This window comes from Oryx dammah, unplaced genomic scaffold (assembly GCF_014754425.2).
Source record: "Oryx dammah isolate SB20612 unplaced genomic scaffold, SCBI_Odam_1.1 HiC_scaffold_18, whole genome shotgun sequence".
Lineage (NCBI taxonomy): Eukaryota > Metazoa > Chordata > Mammalia > Artiodactyla > Bovidae > Oryx > Oryx dammah.
Genome location: NW_024070202.1, coordinates 61,067,452 through 61,090,821, shown reverse-complemented (window position 1 = coordinate 61,090,821; position 23,370 = coordinate 61,067,452). Strand labels below are relative to the sequence as shown.

Genomic DNA, 23,370 nt, shown 5'->3' with positions numbered 1-23,370 from the left:
CTTGCTTTTAACTTCTAGGATATGGCAAAGGTGATGGAACGTTACTCTGAGATTAGGTTGTGTACCACTGTGACTTCGGTCTTGCTGGCAGATACTCTCTGTTGCCGTTTGGTACTCACTGATGAAACAGGTCACTCAGGTGGCCTCTGAGCAACAGCCAGCTAGGAACTGTTGCTAGCAACATTTTAGTTCCACAAGCCTCAAGGAACTAAATTCTGCATATGAACTTGGAGGCAGATCCAAGTTAAGCTTTCAAATGACACCCAGCCCTGGCAGACACCTTGATAGCAACCTGGGAGAGACAGTGGAGCAGGATACCCAGTTAACCCATGTTGCCTAGATTCCTGGCCACAGAAAATGCCAGATAACTAATGTGCATGGTTTTAAAATCGTTTGGTATGCAACAGTAGACAACTAAAACACCTTCTCAATCTTAATCCTGTTTGATCTTTACTTTTTCTTCATAATTTGATCCCTTGGGCCAACCTCATCCCTGCCAGTGTCTCTAACTCTCAACTAGAAGCAGGTGATTCCCAAATCTGTGTCTCCAGGCCAGACCCCTCTCCTGAGATCAGAACTCACAAACTTGATCTAGTGACTGGATATAGTGCAGGTACCCCAAATTTAGAATGTTCCAATCTTCTCCTGACAAAATGTGGTCCACTGGAGAAGGGAATGGCAAGCCACTTCAGTATTCTTCCACTGAGAACCCTGTGAACAGTATGCAAAGGCAAAAAGATAGGACACTAAAAGATGAACTCCCCAGGTGGGTAGGTGCCAAATATGCTACTGGAGATCAGTGGAGAAATAACTCCAGAAAGAATGAAGGGACAGAGCCAAAGCAAAAATAACACCCAGTTGTGGATAGGACTGGTGATAGAAGCAAGGTCTGATGCTGTAAAGAGCAATATTGCATAGAAACCTGGAATGTTAGGTCCATGAATCAAGGCAAATTGGGAGTGGTCAAACAGGAGATGGCAAGAGTGAATGCCAACATTCTAGCAATCAGCAAACTAAAATGGACTGGAATGGGTGAATTTAACTCAGGTGACCATTATATCTACTACTGTGGGCAGGAATACCTTAGAATGGAGTAGCCATCATGGTCAACAAAAGAGTCCGAAATGCAGTACTTGGATGCAATCTCAAAAACAACAGAATGATTTCTGTTCATTTCCAAGGCAGACCATTCAATATCATGGTAATCCAAGTCTATGTACCAACCAGTAATGTTGAAGAAGCTGAAGTTGAACACTTCTATGAAGATCTACAAGACCTTTTAGAACTAACACCCAAAAAAGATGTCCTTTTCATTATCGGGGACTGGAATGCAAAAGTAGGAAGTCAAGAAACACCTGGAGTAACAGGCAAATTTGGCCTTGGAGTACAGAAAGAAGCAGGGCAAAGGCTAATAGAGTTTTGCCAAGAGAATACACTGGTCATAGCAAAGACCCTCTTTCAATAACACAAGAGAAGACTCTACACATGGACATCACCAGATGGTCAAACCAAAATCAGATTGATTATATTCTTTGCAGCCAAAGATGGAGAAGCTCTATACAGTCAGCAAAAACAAGACCAAGGGCTGACTGTGGCTCAGATCATGAACTCCTTATTGCCAATTTCAGACTTAAATTGAAGAAAGTAAGGAAAACCACTAGACCATTCAGGTATGACCTAAATCAAATCCCTTATGACTATACAGTGGAAGTGAGAAATAGATTTAAGGGACTAGATCTGATAGATAGAGTGCCTGATGAGCTATTGACAGAAGTTCATGACATTGTACAGGAGACAGGGATCAAGACCATCCCCATGGAAAAGAAATGCAAAAAAGCAAAATGGCTGTCTGAGGAGGACTTAACAAATAGCTGTGAAAAGAAGAGAAGCAAAAAGCAAAGGAGAGAAGGAAAGACACACCCATTTGAATGCAGAGTTCCAAAGAATAGCAAGGAGAGATTAAAAAAAAAAAGGCTTCCTCAATGATCAGTGCAAATAAATAGAGGAAAACAATAGAATGGGAAAGACTAGAGATCTCTTTAAGATAATTAGAGATACCAAGGGAATATTTCATGCAAAGATGGGCTCAATAAAGGAAAGAAATGGCATGGACCTAACAGAAGCAGAAGATATTAAGAAGAGGTGGCAAGAATACACAGAAGAACTGTACCAAAAAGATCTTCATGACCCAGATAATCACGATGGTGTGATCACTCATCTAGAGCCAGACATCCTGGAATGTGAAGTCAAGTGAGCCTTAGGAAGCATCACTATGAACAAAGCTAGTGGAGGTGATGGAATTCCGGTTGAGCTATTTCAAATCCTAAAAGATGATGCTGTGAAAGTACTACACTCAATATGCCAGCAAATTTGGAAAACTCAGCAGTGGCCACAGGACTGGAAAAGGTCAGTTTTCATTCCAATCCCAAAGAAAGGCAATGCTAAAGAATGCTCAAACTACCAAACAATTGTCCTCATCTCACACGCCAGTAAAGTAATGCTCAAAATTCTTCAAGCCAGGCTTCAGCAATACGTGAACCGCGAACTTCCAGATGTTCAAGCTGGCTTTAGAAAAGGTAGAGGAACCAGAGATCAAATTGCCAACATTCACTGGATTATCAAAAAAGCAAGAGAGTGCCAGAAAGACATTTATTTCTGCTTTATTGACTATGCCAAAGCCTTTGACTGTGTGGATCACAATAAGCTGTGGAGAATTCTGAAAGAGATGGGAATACCAGACCACCTGACCTGCCTCTTGAGAAACCTATATGCAGGTCAGGAAGCAACAGTTAGAACTGGGCATGGAACAACAGACTGGTTCCAAATAGGAAAAGGAGTACGTCAAGGTTGTATATTGTCTCCCTGCTTATTTAACTTCCATGCAGAGTACATCATGAGAAACACTGGGCTGGATGAAGCACAAGCTGGAATCAAGACTGTCAGGAGAAACCTCAATAACCTCAGATTTGCAGATGACACCACCCTTATGGCAGAAAGTGAAGAGGAACTAAAGAGCTTCTTGATGAAAGTGAAAGAGGAGAGTGAAAAAGTTGGCTTAAAGCTCAAAATTCAGAAAACGAAGATCATGGCATCCGGTCCCATCACTTCATGGGAAATAGATGGGGAAACAGTGGAAATAGTGGATGACTTTATTTTTGGGGTCTAAAATCTCTGCAGATGGTGACTGCCACCATGAAATTAAAAGATGCATCCTCCTTGGGAGAAAAGTTATGACCAAACTAGACAGCATATTAAAAAACAGAAACATTACTTTGCCAAGAAAGGTCCATCTAGTCAAGGCTATGGTTTTTCCAGTGGTCATGTATGGATGTGAGAGTTGGACTATAAAGAAAACTGAGTGCCAAAGAATTGATGCTTTTGAATTGTGGTGTTGGAGAAGACTCTTGAGAGTCCCTTGGACTGCAAGGAGGTCCAACCAGTCCATTCTAAAGGAGATCAGTCCTGGGTGTTCTTTGGAAGGACTGATGCTGAAGTTGAAACTCCAATACTTTGGCCACCTGATGTAAAGAATTGACTCATTGGAAAAGACCCTGATGCTGGGAAAGATTGGGGGCAGGAGAAGGGGATGACAGAGGATGAGATAGTTGGATGGCATCACTGACTCAATGCACATGAGTTTGGGTAAACTCTGGGAGTTGGTGATAAATAGGGAGGCCTGGCTGCTGTGGTCCATGTGATCACAAAGAGTTGGACACAACAAGCGACTGAACTGAACTGAATCTTCTCCTTTCTTTGAGTTCCTTGACTTGGTATTTTCACCACTCTACGTCCAGGTGTCTAATTTTGTGAGTTATCTCCTTCCTACTCATGAAATCCATTCAATCAGCAGGTCTGGCATTATACTCTTCTAGTCCCATTACCCCCTTAAAATGAAGAAGGTATTTCTTAAAATTCTGTTCTACATTTTGGAAATGAGATAAAGAAGTGATTATTAGTATATAAGGCTTTTTTTTAATATTTGCCTACTTTCACTTAGATGGTGAATATAATCTGGCTCAAAAATTAATATCTATCATAAATTTGAACTTTTCAACAAAATCTGTGTTTATACTTAATTACACTTGTCTCTCTGAGAAAATTGGAACAGTTGAATCAATAGTGATTATATACTGTCCCCTTCTGCTTCTCTAGCAGGGTTTTAGAAATAAATAGGCCAATAAAATAAAGCCTGCTCCCCTCTTGGTGGTGAGGGGCCAGTAGCAACTGTCTTTCTCAGATGTACAGGAACTGGTGAGGGGCTCTGGACAAAGGTTCATGGCTACTCTTTTCATTGGTATTGTGTCTGTGCCATCAACATGAGGTCCTGCAACTCAGCCTTGACCAACCAGCTCTTTCAAGATGTAAAAGGGGTGGATTCCTCTCGCTTCCCCCTGGTCTAGAAGAATCCATTTACATGGCTTCTGATATAGGGCACGCCATTGGGAGGAGAGTATATAGGGACATTCAGAGGCTCCCTTAAAGGCTTCAAGTCACAACTGTGTCCTGATGCTGCTCACATCTGTATCTACAGCTCAGATCCCTTCCTGAGCTTGCTGCAGAGACATCCTATAGGATCTTTAAACTTTTACTAACTTTTACTAACGCCTCCTCAAACCACCCTATCCCCCTAAAGGTGTTCTTGATCTCAGCAGGCAATGGAATCATCTATCCAATTTCCCAATTCACAAAAGAAGTATCATGCTTAGCATTCCTTTCTCCTTCACCTTTACATCCAATAAAGAACCATGTTCTGTTGATTTAACTGAATCACTCCAATAGAGGCTTTCTCTCTCCCACTCTCACTATCTCTGTTCAGCCACCACACTCTCCCACACAAAAGTGTCCTCCAAACAGGTCTCCCTCCCTCTGGACAAAACCATTCTCCATGCTGCCACCTCAGGTATCTTTTTAGAGCACAAAGTGAAAGAAGTGAAAGTGTTAGTCGCTTAGTCATATCTGATTCTTTGCCCGACCCCATGGACTGTAGCCCGCCGGGCTCTTCTGTCCATGGGATTCTCCAGGCAAGAATACTGGAGCGGACTGTCATGCCCTTCTCCAGGGGATCTTCCCGACCCAGGGACTGAACCCAGGTCTTCCACATTGCAGGCAGATTCTTTACCATTTGAGCCAGGAGGGAAGCCCTAAGTCTGGGTATTTTTCCTTCTTGCTGAAAAAACCTTCAGTGGCTCCCCATTCTCCATAGCTGAAAGGTCAAATCCCATACAGACCCTATGTGATCTGTCCCTAAATCTCTCTCTTGATCCCTCTCTCTTCGCTCCACTCTGTGTCTCAGCCACACTGAAACACTTTTATTTCCTCCAATGTGCTGTGCTTTCTTTTGTATTCAGGTCCTTGCCCTTGCACTTCTTTGGCTCAAAACATTTTCTGCAGCCCCTTCCCTCTTCCTGTCACTTGACAAGTTTATGGTCTTAATTCTGAGTTCCCTCCTCCAAAAGTTTTTTCTCATACCCCTTTGCTCCATCCCATCTCCCATAATGCTCCTTTAGCATCTGTGCTAGCAAATTAGAGGCATTGACTACTTTACATTTAATTATCTGTTTACTTCTCATTCTCCACTCTATCCTATAATCTCCTTAACAGGCAGGGATAGTTTCTTGTTCATCCTTGACTTCACTGTATTTGATATTGGATAGGCACTCAGTAAACATTCTCGGATGGCAATTTGCCATCTAAACTGTTCAGCTCAACATACAGGATAAGTAGGCGGGCTTTAGGCATGTCTCTCCATTGTCATCCACTTTAGTCATAGCTCCGCCCACTGTGGCCCACGCTATCACCCACTCCCAGCATGTGAACGAATTTCTCAGAAATGACTTGAGGTTATAGCACACACTGATTTTCAGCTTTTGACTCTGTTCACAACAATCAGTTATTGGTGAAACCATTTGAGTGCAAGAAAGAGCCCCAATCTGACAGAACTTGAACCCTAATGCTATTTTAAGAGTCAGGGACACAATACTCTTTTGACAGATCAGACAGATATGTCCCAAGGGATACAACAAAGCTGTCTTTGACCCTCTTCTTTTTAGTTTTTCCTCATTACTCCCTATCTGACCATCTCTTCTCATCCCTGTTCTCGGTAGAATCAGAGGGTAAAATTCTGTGATGTACAAAGAATGATAAGAACAACTACCTCATTACTGCCAGAAAGCAGGTCTCCACGTGAACTATTCTAAAACCAGACATCATTGAGGGGAGGGGGCAAACTCTAATATTTAAGCAGCTTCTAGCCAATGATTCTCTTGGATCAACATATCCAAGTGAAACACAGGAAACTTAGATATTCTGAAGTGCATTACTTAGATTTTTTGGGTTGTTGCTATTTAACACATGGGTGTTTAATATTCACTTTAAAATTTACCCAGAATCTATGGAACTCCACTGTCCATCTATCTGATGGAGTGGCAGCCTTCCTTTTCTTTTGAGATAACTCTTAGCCGGGTCCACGGGTACTCATGGGACCTAGAACTCGAGGGAAGGACAGCGTGGTTCTCTTCACGCTTCTGAGGTGATGATCAGGCCTCCGTGTGGCCTGACTGACCAAAACATAACAAGTGGCAGAGCTACCCCCACCCCTGGTTCTTTTCCTAATTTCTATATAAAGAGATATTATGAGGAAGTCCAATATATAGAACAGATAAAAGAGGAACTTCCCTGGCGACAGCCAGGATAATGGACAGAATGAGGACAGGAGGGGACAGCATCCCGCCTTCCAGCTCTCCTTGCTCTGTGAAGAGACCAGAGCAGAACTACTTTCCAGAATTGTCCCTTGGAATCCTAGATGGGAAACAGCTTTTACTGCAGGATATTGTTAAGGACATTGTTCTCCTCTCATACAATTCTCCTCATTTTCTAGAATGATCTGTGGAAGAAATTTCTCACAGGACTCATTTCCAGGAATCCTTCTGATTTTTTTTCCTGAGTACTTATTTTTTTTATCTTTTGAAGGCCATGGCTTATGCCTCTCTTTGCATCAGCCCCTTGGAAAGCCTGGAGCTGATTTTGTGGGTCCTTGCAGGGAGTACCTTAGGAATTTCTGGGACAAATCATGAATCGTAAACATTAAGTCAGGAATCCAGGTATCATTTCTATCTCATTTTCCTTTTACTCTGATTTAAAAATGCATATTAAATTAATTTATGTTTATCTTCTATCTTACACATGCATGTACATCACTTCAAACTCTTTCTGGAATAAAACAGGATAAAAATGAACATATGGATGCATTAATTATAATGAAAAAATACCAACTTTCAGCAACCATCACGTGACTGCTCTTACCTCATTAGGGTGAAATCCATCCACGGGTTCGATGAGCTGCCAGGGCTGCCCACCTTTCTTTTGCCACTCCTCCGTGACTGCAGGGCAGACACACACAGAATTAGAGACGTGCTTTTCCGAGCAGTGGTCAACACCCAGAATAAGGGCTGTGAAGGATGTTCCCCTTCTGGGCTGATGTTTACCCAGCCACATCTGCCTCTGAGTCGTTGTTTCAGTTTGGGGGTTTCTAAACAGAAGTGGTCTTTCCATTGTATCATTTTCCCCCTTTAACTCAAGAAGAAAAACGTGTGATAGTGTTGGATGAATGTGGTTTGTAGAGTAAGAGGGGTGGGAGGGAAAGGTGAGCTGTAAAATATTCAACACTGATTTAAGTCCATCTCATTTCCCAGTGACCGGAACAGAATTTCAGAAACAAGAGGAAACTATTAAACTAAACTTTCCTTTCATGGGTTGCCATTTCCAGACACTGCCTGCATATATCAAGCCATCATCATTAAAACTCACATAGTTCTCAGAAATATACTTACATAAAATGATCTCAACATCACATATAGAGTGAGGATAGCTACAAAGAAAACAGTATGAGCCTTAAAATGACGAGCAGCAATAAAACTGTTCTTCAACAGGGGTGAAACCCAGGAATGTCAGTTGCCCCAAGACAACAGCACAACGAACTCTACATTGTAATATCATATTGTCAATAAGGATTTCTCAAGCAAATTTCAAATCCCCAGAAAACCTCCAGAGAGAAAACTGTGAGACCTACCGTTACTAGCATAGCCCACCGTGTCCTTACTTCCCTGGCATCCTGAGAAGGGAGTGGGCACAGCTGTGATTCCCCCGGCTCCTCCCTCCTTGTGCGTATGTGTTCAGTCACCTGGTTGTGTCTGACTCTTTGCAACCCGTGGACTGCAGCTCATCAGGTTCCTCTGTCCATGGGGATTGTCCAGGCAAGAATACTGGAGTGGGTTGCCATTTCCTACTCCGTCTTCCCCCCTCACTCTGCAAAAACTCAAGGGCAGGGATCTGTGCCCTCTTGCCCCACCCCTAACTTTTTATCTCCCTTTGCCCCAAGGGAAGAATGAAAATTCTATTAGGGGCTCTGACTGGACAAGAGAAGCTGGACTTCCCTGGAGCTGAATCAATACTATGCTGCTTTTGTAATTAGTTCTAATATCACACCAGGCCATCTATACTTGCAGTCCAATCCCTGTCCCCAGAGGGGCTGCAAATACTGCTGCCCTTCTCAGAGCACAGGAGGCAATCCCTGCTGGTGGTTTGGAGTCTTACACTGGATTATCAGTTCCTGTTGGCTTTTTCCCTGCCTGAATGGCCACCACTGAGCCACTCTCTTAAACTTTGTGTTTTACTGGGTTTTATTGGAGGGTTCTAGAAGAAACCGCTATTGGAAAATGGCCTTTGCATTTGTTGTGACACTCAAATCAAGGACATTGTCCACGGTGTCCTCCATATGTGGTCCCAAGGGAGAGACTGCTTCATGCTGGTAAATGATGTATCTCTCTGAAGGAATAGTATATACCTGATCTTCTGATAGGAAGCTTAGAGTTGCAGTGATGCTGAAACCACACTAACCCTTATGAAGACTTATTCTGCTGAACCAGCTTGCAGACCTCAACAGTTTCTTGCAGTTGGCCACAGGTACCCTGTGAAAGACAGAGCCTTGGGCCAGCTTGCCTGGCTCCAGCTTCAGTCTGCCTGGCTGTTCTGGTTTTCAGGCATGATCTTGGAATCATATTTTCTGCTTCACATTAAATTCTGGCTGCTGCACCTTAACCTCTGGACCTGAAACTGAAGCACCTGTGGGGCTATGCTGGCCTCCTGGGTGCATAATGCTGTTCCAGCCCAGCTCTGCTCATCTGGCTTACCCGCTGCGAGTTCCTAGTGTTTGGTTCAGGCTGTTCCTTCTTCCCTTTGATTGACCAGGAGACGATGGGCCACTTTCCTACTCACTTTTTTTGGGGGTCCTACTTTTCTACTTTAGAATTTTATGCTGATTCTCCGAGTCACTGCCAATCTGAACATCTAACCAATTACCCTTAATGGAGCACCAGGCATTTGGAAGGGTTTCTTCAAAGTCAGTGTCACCCATTACTGAGCCCCCTCCATACTTTTTGCTCTTCTGTATGATCAGCCTTATCCCTGTCTTGCAGTCCCAAGAGTTTCTAAAACAAAAATCAATAATGATGCAGAAAGGTCCAGCCCAGGTTAAGACATCAGCCTCCCAGTTTATCTGTCGCAGGAGAGGTGACCTTGCTTCTATGCTACTTGTGCTCTTTCACCTCACCCAAGTTCTCAATGAGCTTTTCCATCCTTTCTCTTGCTTCTCCCTTTATTTTTAGTTTGGTTTCCCTTATGCTGAACAAGTGTGAAAAAGAAAAGAAAGAGAGAAAGAATCTCTATCCAATGTTAAGTAATTCCTGGTCCATGTTAGACAACAGGAAGCAAGCCCCAGTGAAGACCTCGGAAAGCCTGCTGAGAAGCTGTAGGGTTGGATGAATAAGACATGAAGATTGTATTAACAAGATGGACAGCAAGGCATGGGTGTGACCTGGACACATCCTCTGATCCAGCGGGAGCAGGAAGTTCCTTACAGGATTTTCTGGCTCTCCTTGTTTGCAGAGAAGGTTAATCAACAAATTCAATCTAAACGTGTGCCTTTACTGACTAAGAGAACATTCAGAAGGGAATTACAGTGATCTAGAAAGCTGGAAAATCCACAGTGGAAAGCAAATTTGAGCCCACAGTGGAAAGCAAATTTGAGCCCATAAGTGAAACAAATTTGAGCCTATAAGTTTAAGCCAAGATGGTGTTCCTGGAGAGAAATGTTTACTGAGAGCCTCATATTATAAATACCAGACTTCTTATACCCATGTTTCTTTCTCTAGTGTGACTGAATGCTAGTCTTAACCAAGCTTAAAGTTAGTCTAGGCTGTTTCCATTTTGATTTGAATTTCATCTGCATTCAGTTCAGTTCAGTTCAGTTGCTCAGTCGTGTCCGACTCTTTGCGTCCCCATGAACTGCGGCACGCCAGGCTTCCCTGTCCATCACCAACTGCCAGAGTTCACTCAAACTCACGTCCATCGAGTCAGTGATGCCATCCAGCCATCTCATCCTCTGTCGTCCCCTTCTCCTCCTGCCCTCAATCCCTCCCAGCATCAAAGTCCCCTCCAATGAGTCAACTCTTCACATGAAGTGGCCAAAGTGCTGGAGTTTCAGCTTTAGCATCATTCCTTCCAAAGAAATCCCAGGGCTGATCTCCTTCAGAATGGACTACTTGGATCTCCTTGCAGTCCATGGGACTCTCAAGAGTCTTCTCCAACTAACTACTAAATGAAAAACTATTTCCTTTAGAGGAAGGGAGAGGTGGTGATGGATATTATACTTAATGTAACAAATTCAGTCATCAGAATTAATGACTTTTTTAAATGAAAAGGAATGGTCATTCCTTCTACTCCCTTGGAGGTTTGATCTCATAATGCAGGATCATTTTCTCACATGATGGTTCTGTCTTTGAGGGTTACCAGTCACTAAATATCTGTAGACATCAGAATTACAACACTTATAGGAAGAGTCAGTAACTCACAGGCAAGAGTTTAAGGTTTCACCTGTGTTATGACCAGACAGAGTTAGATAGAATGACCCTTTTTAGTTTGTTTATCTCAGGGTAAAATTTTGCTCTTTAGAATAAATACAATTGTAGACAGTGGTCTGTATTTCTTCCTGACTGATTTTGGCGCGGGATGTCCAAGCAGGGTATTATGGTAAATTGATCAGTTTTCTTCCTACCTGGGACCATAATTAAAAATAGGTATATGAATTCCAATTTGTTCTTTGGAACAGCTAATTTAAAGCTCTTGAATCAGCATGAAGGATCTCTTGGGATATGGTACATACTGTATTTTCTTTCTTGGTAAAGTAAAAACTTTGCTAATAACCAGTTTTTCAGCGATGCAATAGAAATCACAGGAGAAGACTCATAGAACATTTGCTAGCTCCTTGATAAACAGCAATATTAGCAGATACTTAAAGAGAAGTCTGAATTCTGGTCAGATTTCATGGTTATTGGTCATTTTACAAACACACATGGGGGAACAAGGTTTATTCTAATTGAGTTGTCTTAGAAGCTGAGGGCAGCTGGTAGAATATTTAAAGTGTCAATGTAAAAATGGCCTTGTCAGTCAAGTGGCATTTTCCTTCCCCCATTTGGGAGGTGTGGTAGAGATGAAGAAAAAGGATATCACCTGCTCAAGCTGGCATTTCTGGAAAGGAGAAAAAAATTACTGCTTCTGTTTAGTTCATAACCAGTTGGAGGATGAGTCAGCAAGAGACAGAAAAAGTCTTTGAGGTGAGCAATCATCTTTTGGAGCTGGACTGAGGCTGTCAGAGTGGAGAACAGACAGGTCTCATGTCTACCCTCGAGGGACAGGGACCCTCAACAGTCATTTGCTCTATCTCAAAGTGTAAACTTGTGAATTACATATGAAAGTAACATTTGTGATGCTCAAATGCAGTATAGAAATGAGAGCAGAGATTTTCATGGGACTACTGAGACTGCAGACTTAATAAATGACTCCACAGAGTTTCCTAGGAGGTGCAGTGGTAAAGAAACTACCTGCCAAGGCAGGAGACACAAGAGATGTGAGTTTGATCCCTAGATTGGGAAGATTTCCCCAGAGGAGGGCATGGCAACCCATTCCAGTATTCTTGCCTGGAAAACTCCATGGACAGAGGAGCCTGGTGGGCTATAAGTTGGACATGACTGAGTGTGTGTATTGGAGGCTATCCATGGAGATGGATCTAGAGTGGATGCGCCCTCTGCTTGCCCTGGAAAAATGCTAAAGTCTCAAGGCAGGCATTCTTTTTGGAGTAGTCTAACATTGAGCGTAGGTGAAGATGTCACCATAGACGTCCTGAAAAGTAGATAGAGATTCCAGCTCTTTCAGAAGCACACGTGCTGGCATGTAGCTATTAAATGTGGGATGCTGTGTTGGATGTTTCCAGAGGCAGGTCCCAGGGTACCATTTCCTCCGTCTCCCCTCTCCCTCCCACTGGGTCTTCTCCAGTGGAGACTAACCTCATTTGGAGAAGGTAAAGAAATCCCTGTACCAAAACTGGACCTTCAATATCAGGGAATTAAACAATTTCAGGAAATTCTTTGAACTACTGATGAGAACTGACAAACAAGGAGAGATACCTAGGAGGTTTCTCAGTAAGGTGATCAATCACCATGTTGATGTAGCATGTTCAGTTTAACTGAAACTTTAAAATTGCATTTACTGCTGCTCTGAGGATAAGAACGTGCTGAGGAACCTCTGCTTCCAAGCATGTGGAATGCTGGTAAGGATGGGGTCTGGGAGGAAGCTCTTTTCTCTATATCTTTCATGAAGAGAAGGACTGTTCTGTTTTGTTAACTATATTCCCAGCACCTGTACAGCACATAGGAGGGCTTAGTAAAAATGTGATGATTAAGTGACTAAGTTCTTAATCTTGGAGCATTATCGGAGCCCCACTGATTAAGTTTTAATGAGTGTATGGATCATCTGTGGATTATGTCCAGATGCAGACAGATTCTGATTAGGCAGGTCCTAATTAGGAGTGGGGCCTAGGGCTCTGCATTTGCTGTATGGATCCTGTTCATTCTGAGCTGTGTATTAAGTGGCCACGGTATGAGAGAATGGTGCTCTTTCTTAGGTGCTGGTTATGTTCTAGGCATGGCATTTAGGAGGATTATACATTATTTCAGAGAAGGCAATGGCAACCCACTCCAGTAATCTTGCCTGGGAAATCCCATAGACAGAGGAGCCTCGTAGGCCACAGTCCATGGGGTCGTGAAGAGTCGGACACGACTGAGGGACTTCACTTTCACTTTTCACTTTCATGCACTGGAGAAGGAAATAGCAACCCACTCCAGTGTTCTTGCCTGGAGAATCCCAGGGATGGGAGCCTAGTGGGCTATGGTGTCACACAGAGTCAGACATGACTGACATGACTTAGCAGTAGCAGCAGCATACATTATTTCACACAATCATCACAAAGACTTGTTATGTAGATACAGTCTCTGTTTCCAGGTCTGGAAAGGAGAGTTTGAAAATGTTCAGGGAATTTCCAACAGTCCCCAAAATAACAAATGACAGAGCTAGAGATTACTGTGGAAATGGGAAAGTCTCTAGTGAAAGCTAGGCATTATTATATTTTTAAAAACTTTATCTACATTCAGGGTTGGTGATGATCAAAGATTGCTTAGTGGTACATTTGTTTTCACTAGGAATTCATTAATGAGGCTTTAACTCTGCATTTTAATGAGAGGTTATTTATCAAAATGTCTCTCCCCATGAGGGAAATATGTATCACCTAGGCAGGAAATCTAGTTAAGAGAGATCAGTCTTGTTGAAAAGATGTTCAGAATTGAAGTACTAGAGTCTACAATGCAAAACGTGTCAGCTAATGCAATATTTGATAATTCATGATGGCCATCTGCTTCATCCCAGATGCTTGGGCTGGGGGAGCTGGGGGTGGGGAGATAGAGATGATAAACTCCTTAGGAGAAATTGTCCATCCTTTGCACATACTGCAAAGCTTTTCGTTAGCATCATCTCAGCTGGCAGTCAAACAACAGAGGCTTTTGTCTCGTATAACAATTACTTAGAAATGAAAATGGGACTGGAAGGATTAAAGTCAATAGATAATAATTTTTCGGAGTCAAGATGTAAAGGATAAATCCAGTAATCATGCTTGCTTTCTTGTGACCACTCATCAGTGACCCCAGTGTTTGGAGAGAGTGCTAGAAAAGCAGCAGCAATGTTCTTTCCAGAAAGCTGGGATATGGTTTGTCCATTTTGCCATAGGCATCTGAAGTCCCTCCCTTTGAGACTCTGATTTGTTTCATCATGTGAGGGGGCTGGGAATCTGCCTTGCTTTGAGTCCTTAGGGAATCCAGTGCCCATGAGAAGAGACATGGGCTTATCCCTCAGGCCTGTCACACTCATCCTTAGCCCATTCATAAGCAGGGCATTACTAAACTGTCAAGAATAAGCAAGATGATTTCACTGACCTGTTGGCTCCCAGCCCAGAGCTGTTTCCGATTGGTCACTGTCTCTATTGCTGCAGGGATTCTAAAATAATGGTGAAATAAGGAAGTGATGCTAAGCTTCCACCTTTCCAGAAAGAGTCTCATACTTTATTTCTTCCAATACTCAGAGCTATTAATGTGTCAGGATGGGCAACAGTGACCCTGTCCATGCTACTGCCTGTTCGCTTGTAAACAAACACCTCGCCCAGGCAGGCTCTGAACGGTGGCTGCTGCTTTTGTCTTGTGTCAATACCTAAACCAAGCAAGACTTACTTTCTTGGAAGTCGAAATCTAAGTAGAAAAGGTCGAAGTTCGTAAATTTCTGGCTGGTTGCAATTTTTTTCAGCGTTTTGGAGAGTTGTTCTGCTCTCTGAATACAAAGGAAACAGGGAGAATTTCATGAAACCTAGACTTGAGCTTTAGGGAGATAATTCAGGCAGAACAAAGAAATCAAGAGTTCCCACTCCCACCCCCACTGCAAGTCATCAGCAGAGAGCAGCTCTGCATATTAAATTCTGTTCATGCACAAATGGCCAACGAACGAGCGTACAAAACTGTTAAAATTCATTAGGAACCAAATCAGTGCAAATTAAAGTAATAAGATACCATTTTCTCCCCATGGTATTGTCAAGGAAAAGATGAACAATAGTGATAATAAAGAGTATTGCCATGGGATATGTGATTGAGAATGTCAATTTGTTTAACCTTTCTAGAGAACAATTTGGTGATACGGATCAGATCTGGTGTACTCTTTGACCCAATAATTTTCTAGGAATTTATCTTAAGAAAATAGACATGCCACACAAAGACATACATTTTTATATAAAAAAAGGTTCATCACAATGCTATATATCATAGTGGAAAATTAGAAACAACTCATATGTCCAACACCAAGAGATGAAATAAACCATGGTATGTTCATGTACTGTGTATTCTAAAATGATTACAAACTTACGATGTGGAGGAATAATTATGAACATCAGAAGGTATAAAACAATGCATGTGTTCTGATACTATGCAGGCAAAGTCCCCAAAATAACTAGATAAGAAAGTAATACTGCAAAGATATACATATTAATTTTGGGTGGTGAGATTTTGAGTGATTTTTGTTAATTTTTTTTGTATTGTTTTACATTCCAAAGTTTTAAAAAATTGAAACATATTTCCCTTGTAAAAACTTTAAAATAAATTCCTTACAAAGAGATTACTTACCATCTGTGAAAGAAATGTGGGAAGCTTTTTCAGAGAAGAAAGGAAGGCTCTGGGGCAGACTTCCAGCTCTGTGTATACCTAACCTTGCTCACTTCTCTGACTCTACAAATATGTCTAAGACAAGCTTTCACAGACATCTCTGTGTGTGCGTACACGCATAATGTGCATCCAAGAGAGAGGCACACAAAGAGAAACTGACAAGATGACAGGCTCAGTGAGGCAGAGTGGGGAGACAGGGCACCCCACATTCTCTTGGCTCCTCAAGCATCCACGAGTTTGAATTTGTTTTTTTCTAATTCACCAGCTTGGAGGCCATTGCCCTGCCAAAACGCCATCCCCAGTGAAAGTCCTTCAGCAAACACAGGGAGAGAATGCTCAAAGATGGGATTAAAGGACCCTACCTCTGAAGTGAGAGTCCGCAGCGTCTTGTTGGAAGACATCCAGCCGCGGCAGGGGCTGACCTGAGAGCAGGAAAACACTTTGAATACAAAAGAATGGTGCGGGTCATGGGAACATACCCTTGGAAGAAGTCAGCGTGAGCTCACCTGGAGACAGTTCAGGAAGGAGTAGAAATTCGCGTAGGTCACGTCCTTGTTGAGCTGGCCTGGAAAACAGAGGGATCTGGCCTGTGGCATGCACTGAGAGATACAGCAGCCAACGAGGGACCCCGATGGGTGATCCTGCCTCCCTTGAAGATGGCTGGTGTCCCCAGGGATCTTCCCAGGTTTTATTGCTCTTGAGGAAGCCTAGGATTTCCTTCTTTCTGAGCTCCCTAGACTTTGAGACCCAGAGTTGGGGAGAAGCCCTAAGGAGTTTACTCCCATCTTGAGCTCTTGTCATGGGCCAGGGCAGGACTCCAGGGAGAGGGATACAGGGCACCATATGGACAAGAACACCACTAACGAAGGACTTGGCAGAGCACCGGGTTTCTCCTGGCAATGATATCAAACATGGGGCCCAGGGAGCATGCAGGGTGTAGTTGACCAAATCCTCCTTTTGTGTTTGTGAAACACTGACGTCTGACCCAATTAAATAAATAAATATTCCAATTATGATAGGACAATCGAGTGTCTGAAGGTCTGATCATGCTGTTTTATAGTTTGGTGAACTGAAGGTTTCCATTCAATGGGCAGCCATTGAATGGGAGCAGCTAATATGTTATACCCCGTCATGGCCCACCAGTTCTCTTACTTGACCCCTCATTAATAGATAGGCTCTATTTTTGGTGCTTTTGGTGCAAGATAAAGAAGTACATAAGAATAAAGTGATAAGCACCAAATGCAAGCTCATGCAGAGTCTTTCCAAATATCAGCTCTAGACCCAGAATCTGGGGGCATAATTCATTTTCTCTTCACACCTCCCACCCCTGGCCCTTCCACCATACCCCCCGCTCCCCACCTGCTCCCCAGCTACTTCACCCTAGAGGCAATTCAACTTTCATGCTGCAGCTGGGACACAAAATCCAGGCTCTCCCGCATTTCAGGGGTGAGTGACTGATGTCTTATCCATTAACACTTCTCTCACGCCCGAAAAAATAAAGGAAAATAATAGGGCCTATCTCGGAGCGAAGAGAAAGATTGAAGGTGATAGAACACAGTCTTATTTTTCACTTATACCTCAGATCAGTTAGACTGAAAGATAGATTCAATTTTCTTGTCGTAGAGGAAAAATATATTATGTCTCTGTGTGGGTGAGTGAATCCCAGGACTGGAAAACCGCGGGCTTATTATCGCCATTAAAGTCATAGTGACACACGGAGCCTTCTCTGTGCTCCAAAGGTGTCTGCGTTTTCACATTTTAGATGAATCCCAAGCTACTGGGTCTTGTCTTCACTTTCATTTTATAGACTCCCCATGAAGTTCTCAGTCCCCATCTTTCTCCAAGATCTTGCTCTCCATCACTGAGTCTGCTTCCATCTTTGTGTGTGTGTGTGTGTGTGCGTGCATGTACTTTTGCAATTTGCCTCCTTTCTGTGTGTGTCCCTGCCTGTCTCAGCCTAGCCCAGCTGCAAGGACTGACACCTCCAACCTGCATCTCCACCCTCAATTCTCCACTGCCGGGAGGCCTTGGCTCTTGCTGACCCAGCCCCTGAGTGCCAGCCTTCCCTCTGCAATCTTGCTTCTTTGTTGGTACTGGGGCCATGTAACAAACCTTAGAGAGCTTGGCTGGGGCCCTGACAACCTGCTTGGCACTGATTCTCACCTGGTGACCTCTCTCTCTCTTTCCCCTGTCTGGTGGCTGAAGTCTCTTCAACCTGCCAGAAGTGACACCTCATGCATGACCATAAGAAACATTTCTACACCCTCTTCTTCCTCATCTGAAAGATTGGACTTCACTGATATCCACAGGGACTGGAGTTTATCCTGCTCCTGGGTGCTGGAGAAGTCATCTGCTGTCTCCCCTGTGGGGGCTAAGCTGATCCATAGCCTTGCTGCCTCCCAGATTACTCCCCTCTTCCTACTGTGCTACTGCTGAGGTCCCAGCACACGTTAGGATTAGACCACAAGGCATATCCTCTCTGGATCATCTCCCAGTCCCTGTTCCTTCCCCTCTGTCTCCTGGCTATTCTGGTTCTGTCTCTAATCAGATCAGGTTGACGGAGAGGAAGTTCTTAGGTGAGTAGGTAGGTCTATGGACGGGATAAGGGCACATTAACTGTAGTTAGAAGATAAATGGGAGAGATGTAATAGGTTGGTTTCCCCTCTTTCTGGTATTTCTGCCTATTAAAGGTTAGGGTGTCTGGGTCTGGTCATATGAAAGGCTGACTAAGAGTGCTTGTGATGGGCTTATGGTTGAAAGATGGGGAAGAAGGAAAATGGTTCTTATGCTTTTTTCCACTGATTGAAACTGTCAGTTTGTTATTCACTCTTTCTTTTTATGTATTACTTTTTATCCCTGTTACTTTAATGGTATTTTTCCATATCGAGGAGCCTTGGTATAAAGACTGATCCTACCTAAACGTCGTACCTACATGCAAAGAGGTTGTCTCTACAACTCCTTGTAGAAAGTAAATCTGATGAAGAAAGGTGGTCATGAATGCCCAGGACAGGGACAAGAGGGCTGTCCCACAATAGTGGAACAATCTGTGTGTGTGTGTGTGTGTGTGTGTGTGTGTGTGTGTAAGGGCTGGGAGTCCATGGGTTGGCCCAGTGGATACCCTATACTCCTTCTTAAGATCAAAGGGTATCTTCTACCCCAGCTGCTATAGCAGCAGCTCATGTCTCAGTTATGTGTAAATTCTTTATGGCAGTTTTTGGAGTGTATTTAATGTTGGGACCATAACTGAAATTTTGGTACTAATAAAAGCTTGGTACTAATAAATAAAAATAAAAGTTAGTACTAATAAAGGCCTAGTACCAACAAAGATCAGCCACACCTTCATGAAGTACCATCTAAGTGTGTTAAAACTTTGTACAACATTAATTTAAACAGAGGTGAAGCTAGTAAGAAAACAGAAGGTGGGTATTTTAAAATGCACTAGGTTTCAGTTTAAGAATAATTGAGGCAAAATGAAGTTATTGCCAATGTTTTATGGCAGAAGCCCTTCAATGAAGGCCGTATGGCAGACTTACTTGTAGCCAGCACTCCCAGATTTCTTGACCACAGTCTAACCCTTTGGGTAGCTCCCAGAATGCTTGTACAAGTGTCGTTGGCCCCAGGGTAATTTTACTGTCACGATCTGTATAATCTTTTTCCCAGCGTAGTTGTCTTTTCCCTCTCCTTAGAGGACAAGAACTTCACCTTAGTATCATCTTTAGATAATTAATATCTCAGACATATTAACAGAAAGATTGCCTTCCTCATAGGCTGTGCCTGAGAGGACACATTCCTGGTCAAGTATAAACTTTCTCAAAAGATCTATGCAAGTACAATCCTAATGTGTGAGACCTACTTTCTCACCAGGAATTCTAATTGCTAGTAGAGATTGTGGGGCTGTCACAGCCCTTGGCAGCCAGGCAGTTACTGGGTGGTGATTCACAAACAAGGCTAAGAGGAATGAAGCTAAGGAGGGTGTCCTAGCTCCTTCTTCCTTGGTGGGAGTTAGCTAGACACCCATTCTTGTTCTGGGCCTCCACTGGCTGCTGATCTGATGCTGTGGCATTTAACCTCTTTCCTGAATAGATGGGCTGAACTCCCACTTGTACTATTTTTTTTTTTTTTAAATTTATTTATTTATTTTTAATTTTTACTTTACAATTCTGTATTGGTTTTGGCATAGATTGACATGAATCCACCACAGGTGTACATGCGTTCCCAAACATGAACCCCCCTTCCACCCCCCTCCCCAAAACATCTCTCTGGGTCATCCCCGCGCGTCAGCCCCAAGCGTGTCATATCCTGCATCAGATATAGACTGGTATTTCGATTCTTACATGTTATTATACATGTTTCAATGCCATTCTGAGGCAGCAGAGAATATAATCACTGACCTAGCGCTTCTTCCCCAATCCCTTTTGCTCCCTGGCCTCTTTCTTAATCCTTAAGGGGTGGCTAAAGTCAAATCTACAGATTATCATCATCATCATGTTTCTTGGCTCAAAGGCAGAAATAAATGGAAACCCCCTCTTAATTTCTTGTACAACCCTGAGTACTATGACCTGGGAACCAGACTCAGGTGTTTGGCTATTGATTAAGATGAGATTCACCCTAACCTGGGCAGAGCAACCAAGCCTTGAGACTGACCTAGCATTAACCTGCTTCACTGCTGGTTCCTGTCTTGTGGGAACGAAGATCCAAAGATTGGAGGTGAAGCAGAAACAGAATGGAGATGATGCGAAGGCAGCAGCCCCCTACTCAACCGTGTCGTCTTATGTGAGTTAGGAGCCTGCCAAAGGAGGAATGAGGATGCTGGGTAAATCCCACCTCCTTCTCCAGTCTGCCTAGGAAGGACCCTGATGCTTCTTGAGGAATTCAACACTTATTTCCCATAGCAACCAGACAGCAGGGATAATTTAAGATATGAATAATAACTGAAAAACATTAGGAATTTTAGGTGATTTCAACTTTCTCCCTAATTGGATCCCTCTCCCCGCCCCAATGCACCAAACTAGGGTTGTTTATATAGAACACACTTGTTCCACCGTTTGCTTTTGTGCTGTGAAATGCTAGTCTAGATCAGTGGCTGGAGGGAGGCTGTTTGAGGATAAGACAAAGCCTGCTGCTGCTGCTCTGCTGCTGCTAAGTCGCTTCTGTTGTGTCCGACTCTGTGCGACCCCATAGATGGCAGCCCGCCAGGCTCCCCCGTCCCTGGGATTCTCCAGCCAAGAACACTGGAGTGGGTTGCCATTTCCTTCTCCAATGCATGAAAGGGAAAAGTGAAAGTGAAGTTGCTCAGTTGTGAACAACTCTTCATGACCCCATGGACTGCAGCCGACCAAGCTCCTCCGTCCATGGGATTTTCCAGGCAAAAGTACTGGAATGGGGTGCCATTGCCTTCTCAAGACAAAGCCTAGAGCTGAGTTTCTCAGCCTTGGTATTGTTGACATTCCTGGTTGTGGAGGTGCTGTCCTGTGCACTGTAGGATGTTTATGAACATCCTTGGATTCTAACCCTTGGATGCCAGTAGCATTCTGTATCTCCAGGTGTGATATGATAATGAGTGGGATTGGGTGGGTAGTCCCTGGATGAGAACCACTGGCTGAGAGAATCCTCCAAGTGATTGAGTTCCTGATCAATCTCCTTTTTCCTTTCCTTGCTCTCTTCCAAATTATGTGGAGTCATTTTTAAATACTATGATTAGTCAAGGGAATTGCATGGCATATGTGAAAAAACCTATGGATGCAGTCTAACTGCAGTTCATGGAAAGGGAATAGGATCTGAAGTCAGAAAACCCAAAGTCAAGTCCCTACTGGTGCGATGGAGTAAATTGGGAGCACATTTTCCCTGCCTCCAAGTTCCCTTCCCTAAGCATTTCTTAGCATGAGTGAAATCTAGGAATCTGAAAACATCTGTTGTGCCATGCTTAGTCACTCAATCATGTTCGACTCTTTGCAACCCAATGGACTATAGCCCACCAGGCTCCTCTATCCATGGGGATTCTCCAGGTAAGACTACTGGAGTGGGTTGCCATGCCTTCCTCCAGGGGATCTTCCGAACCCAGGGATCAAACCCAGGTCTCCTGCATTGCAGGTGAATTCTTTACCATCTGTGCCACCAGGGAATCTGAAAACATCTGTAAGGGGAACTGAAATTTTCATCCCCAATGGCTCAAAGAGATATTCTCAGCCCAAGTGGTTGTCCTTTACATGTTCAAGGCAGCCCAGAATGGAGTAAAGTTGACTGTGTAATCACACAATCATTTCTTAAGGGTGTGGTCGAAGCCATGTGAACAGGTGGAACATGCTTTACTTATGAGAGGCTAAATCTTAGACAATAATAACATTCATAGTACATTTCATAACTGAGGAAGAAAATGACTTTAGTCCATTGGTAGGGAGTGTGGTGTGTGGATATCTCCTATCGTCCCCCAGTAAGGGGAACTCAGTGAAGGGATCAGAGCCCTTTGAGAGCTGGTTAAAGGGTCCCTGCTCTTTTCTTGTGTGGGGAGGGGTGGAACTTGCTGAGGGAGGTGGTAGGGAGGTTGGATTAAACAGGAGCTGCAGGAAGAGGCCACGAGAGGACTGAAAAGACACAGGGATGTTACGGATGCCAGGGAAAGCTCTCTCCTCCACCCACTATGGAGGACACAAAGGAAGGAGTTTTGGGTCACCCCTCTCTGAATTGCTCATCTGACTCACAGAAACTGCTTGCACCTCCAGGGTTGGTCTAAGGAGGCAGACCTGGCAATACCAGGGAAGGGACAGTCTCGTTCCATGAGAGACTGGCACAGGTGCTGTCAATATGGGGCTGAGATGATGGTCCCCAGGCCTCTCCTTGGAGAAGGCAATGGCACCCCTCTCCAGCACTCTTGCCTGGAAAATCCCATGGACGGAGGAGCCTGGTAGGCTGCAGTCCATGGGGTCGCTAAGAGTCGGACACGACTGAGTGACTTCACTTTCACGCATTGGAGAAGGAAATGGCAACCCACTCCAGTGTTCTTGCCTGGAGAATCCCAGGGACAGGAGAGCCTGGTGGGCTGCCATCTCTGGGGTCGCACAGAGTCGGACATGACTGAAGCGACGTAGCAGTAGCAGCAGCAGCAGGCCTCTCCTTGTAGATGCCTCTCTGAGAGGCCTGAGGCCAGCGCTTCCCATCTGCCCTTTGTTTAATTTTCTCTAGTAACACTCAGCCTTTTCTGACTTTTGGAATCTTTTTCCCACTGTAACCTAAGCCTATGCTGGCTGAGATTTTTGACTATAATGTTCCCTTATGGTTACACGGTGTCTTGAACAGCACATGGCGTACAATGAGTATTTTTTTAAAGGACATTCTTCCCTGAAACACAGAAAAAGAACCCTGTTACACCCAGGTTACATATACAATAAGCTGTGCAACATTTGGCAAGCTACGCAACCTTTCTGAGCCTTAGTTTTTTTTTTTATCAATCAAGTGGAATTAATAGAAACATTTATCTTACAGAATTGTTTTAAGGATCAGTAACGGCAGCCCTTCCCAAGGTGAATTACTACTACTTTCACCGTCTTTGTAAAGCATCTGGAATGCTACACATGCTATTAGAAATTTCCTGGAACTTTAAAGCATTTCAGAGCCAAGGACTCCAAGAATGTAGAAGCAGGGACCAAAGCTTCTGGAAGACTGTATTCTATAGAACTCCCAACTGGTCACTAGAGTATACAGAAAGTAAAAGTGAAAGTCACTCAGTTGT

The 23,370-nt window shown here is 43.6% G+C and overlaps 1 protein-coding gene across 1 annotated transcript in view; it reads right to left on the bottom strand.

Moving 5' to 3' along the window:
• Positions 1-23,370, bottom strand: part of AOAH (acyloxyacyl hydrolase) — a 208,570-nt gene that overhangs the window by 6,371 nt on the left and 178,829 nt on the right. The window contains exons 18-21 of the mRNA XM_040260182.1: positions 16,151-16,209; positions 16,007-16,066; positions 14,667-14,763; positions 7,303-7,379 (exon numbers count right to left, since the gene is read on the bottom strand). Coding sequence (XP_040116116.1) covers positions 7,303-7,379; positions 14,667-14,763; positions 16,007-16,066; positions 16,151-16,209 — 293 coding nt within the window. The remainder of the gene's footprint in view (positions 1-7,302; positions 7,380-14,666; positions 14,764-16,006; positions 16,067-16,150; positions 16,210-23,370) is intronic.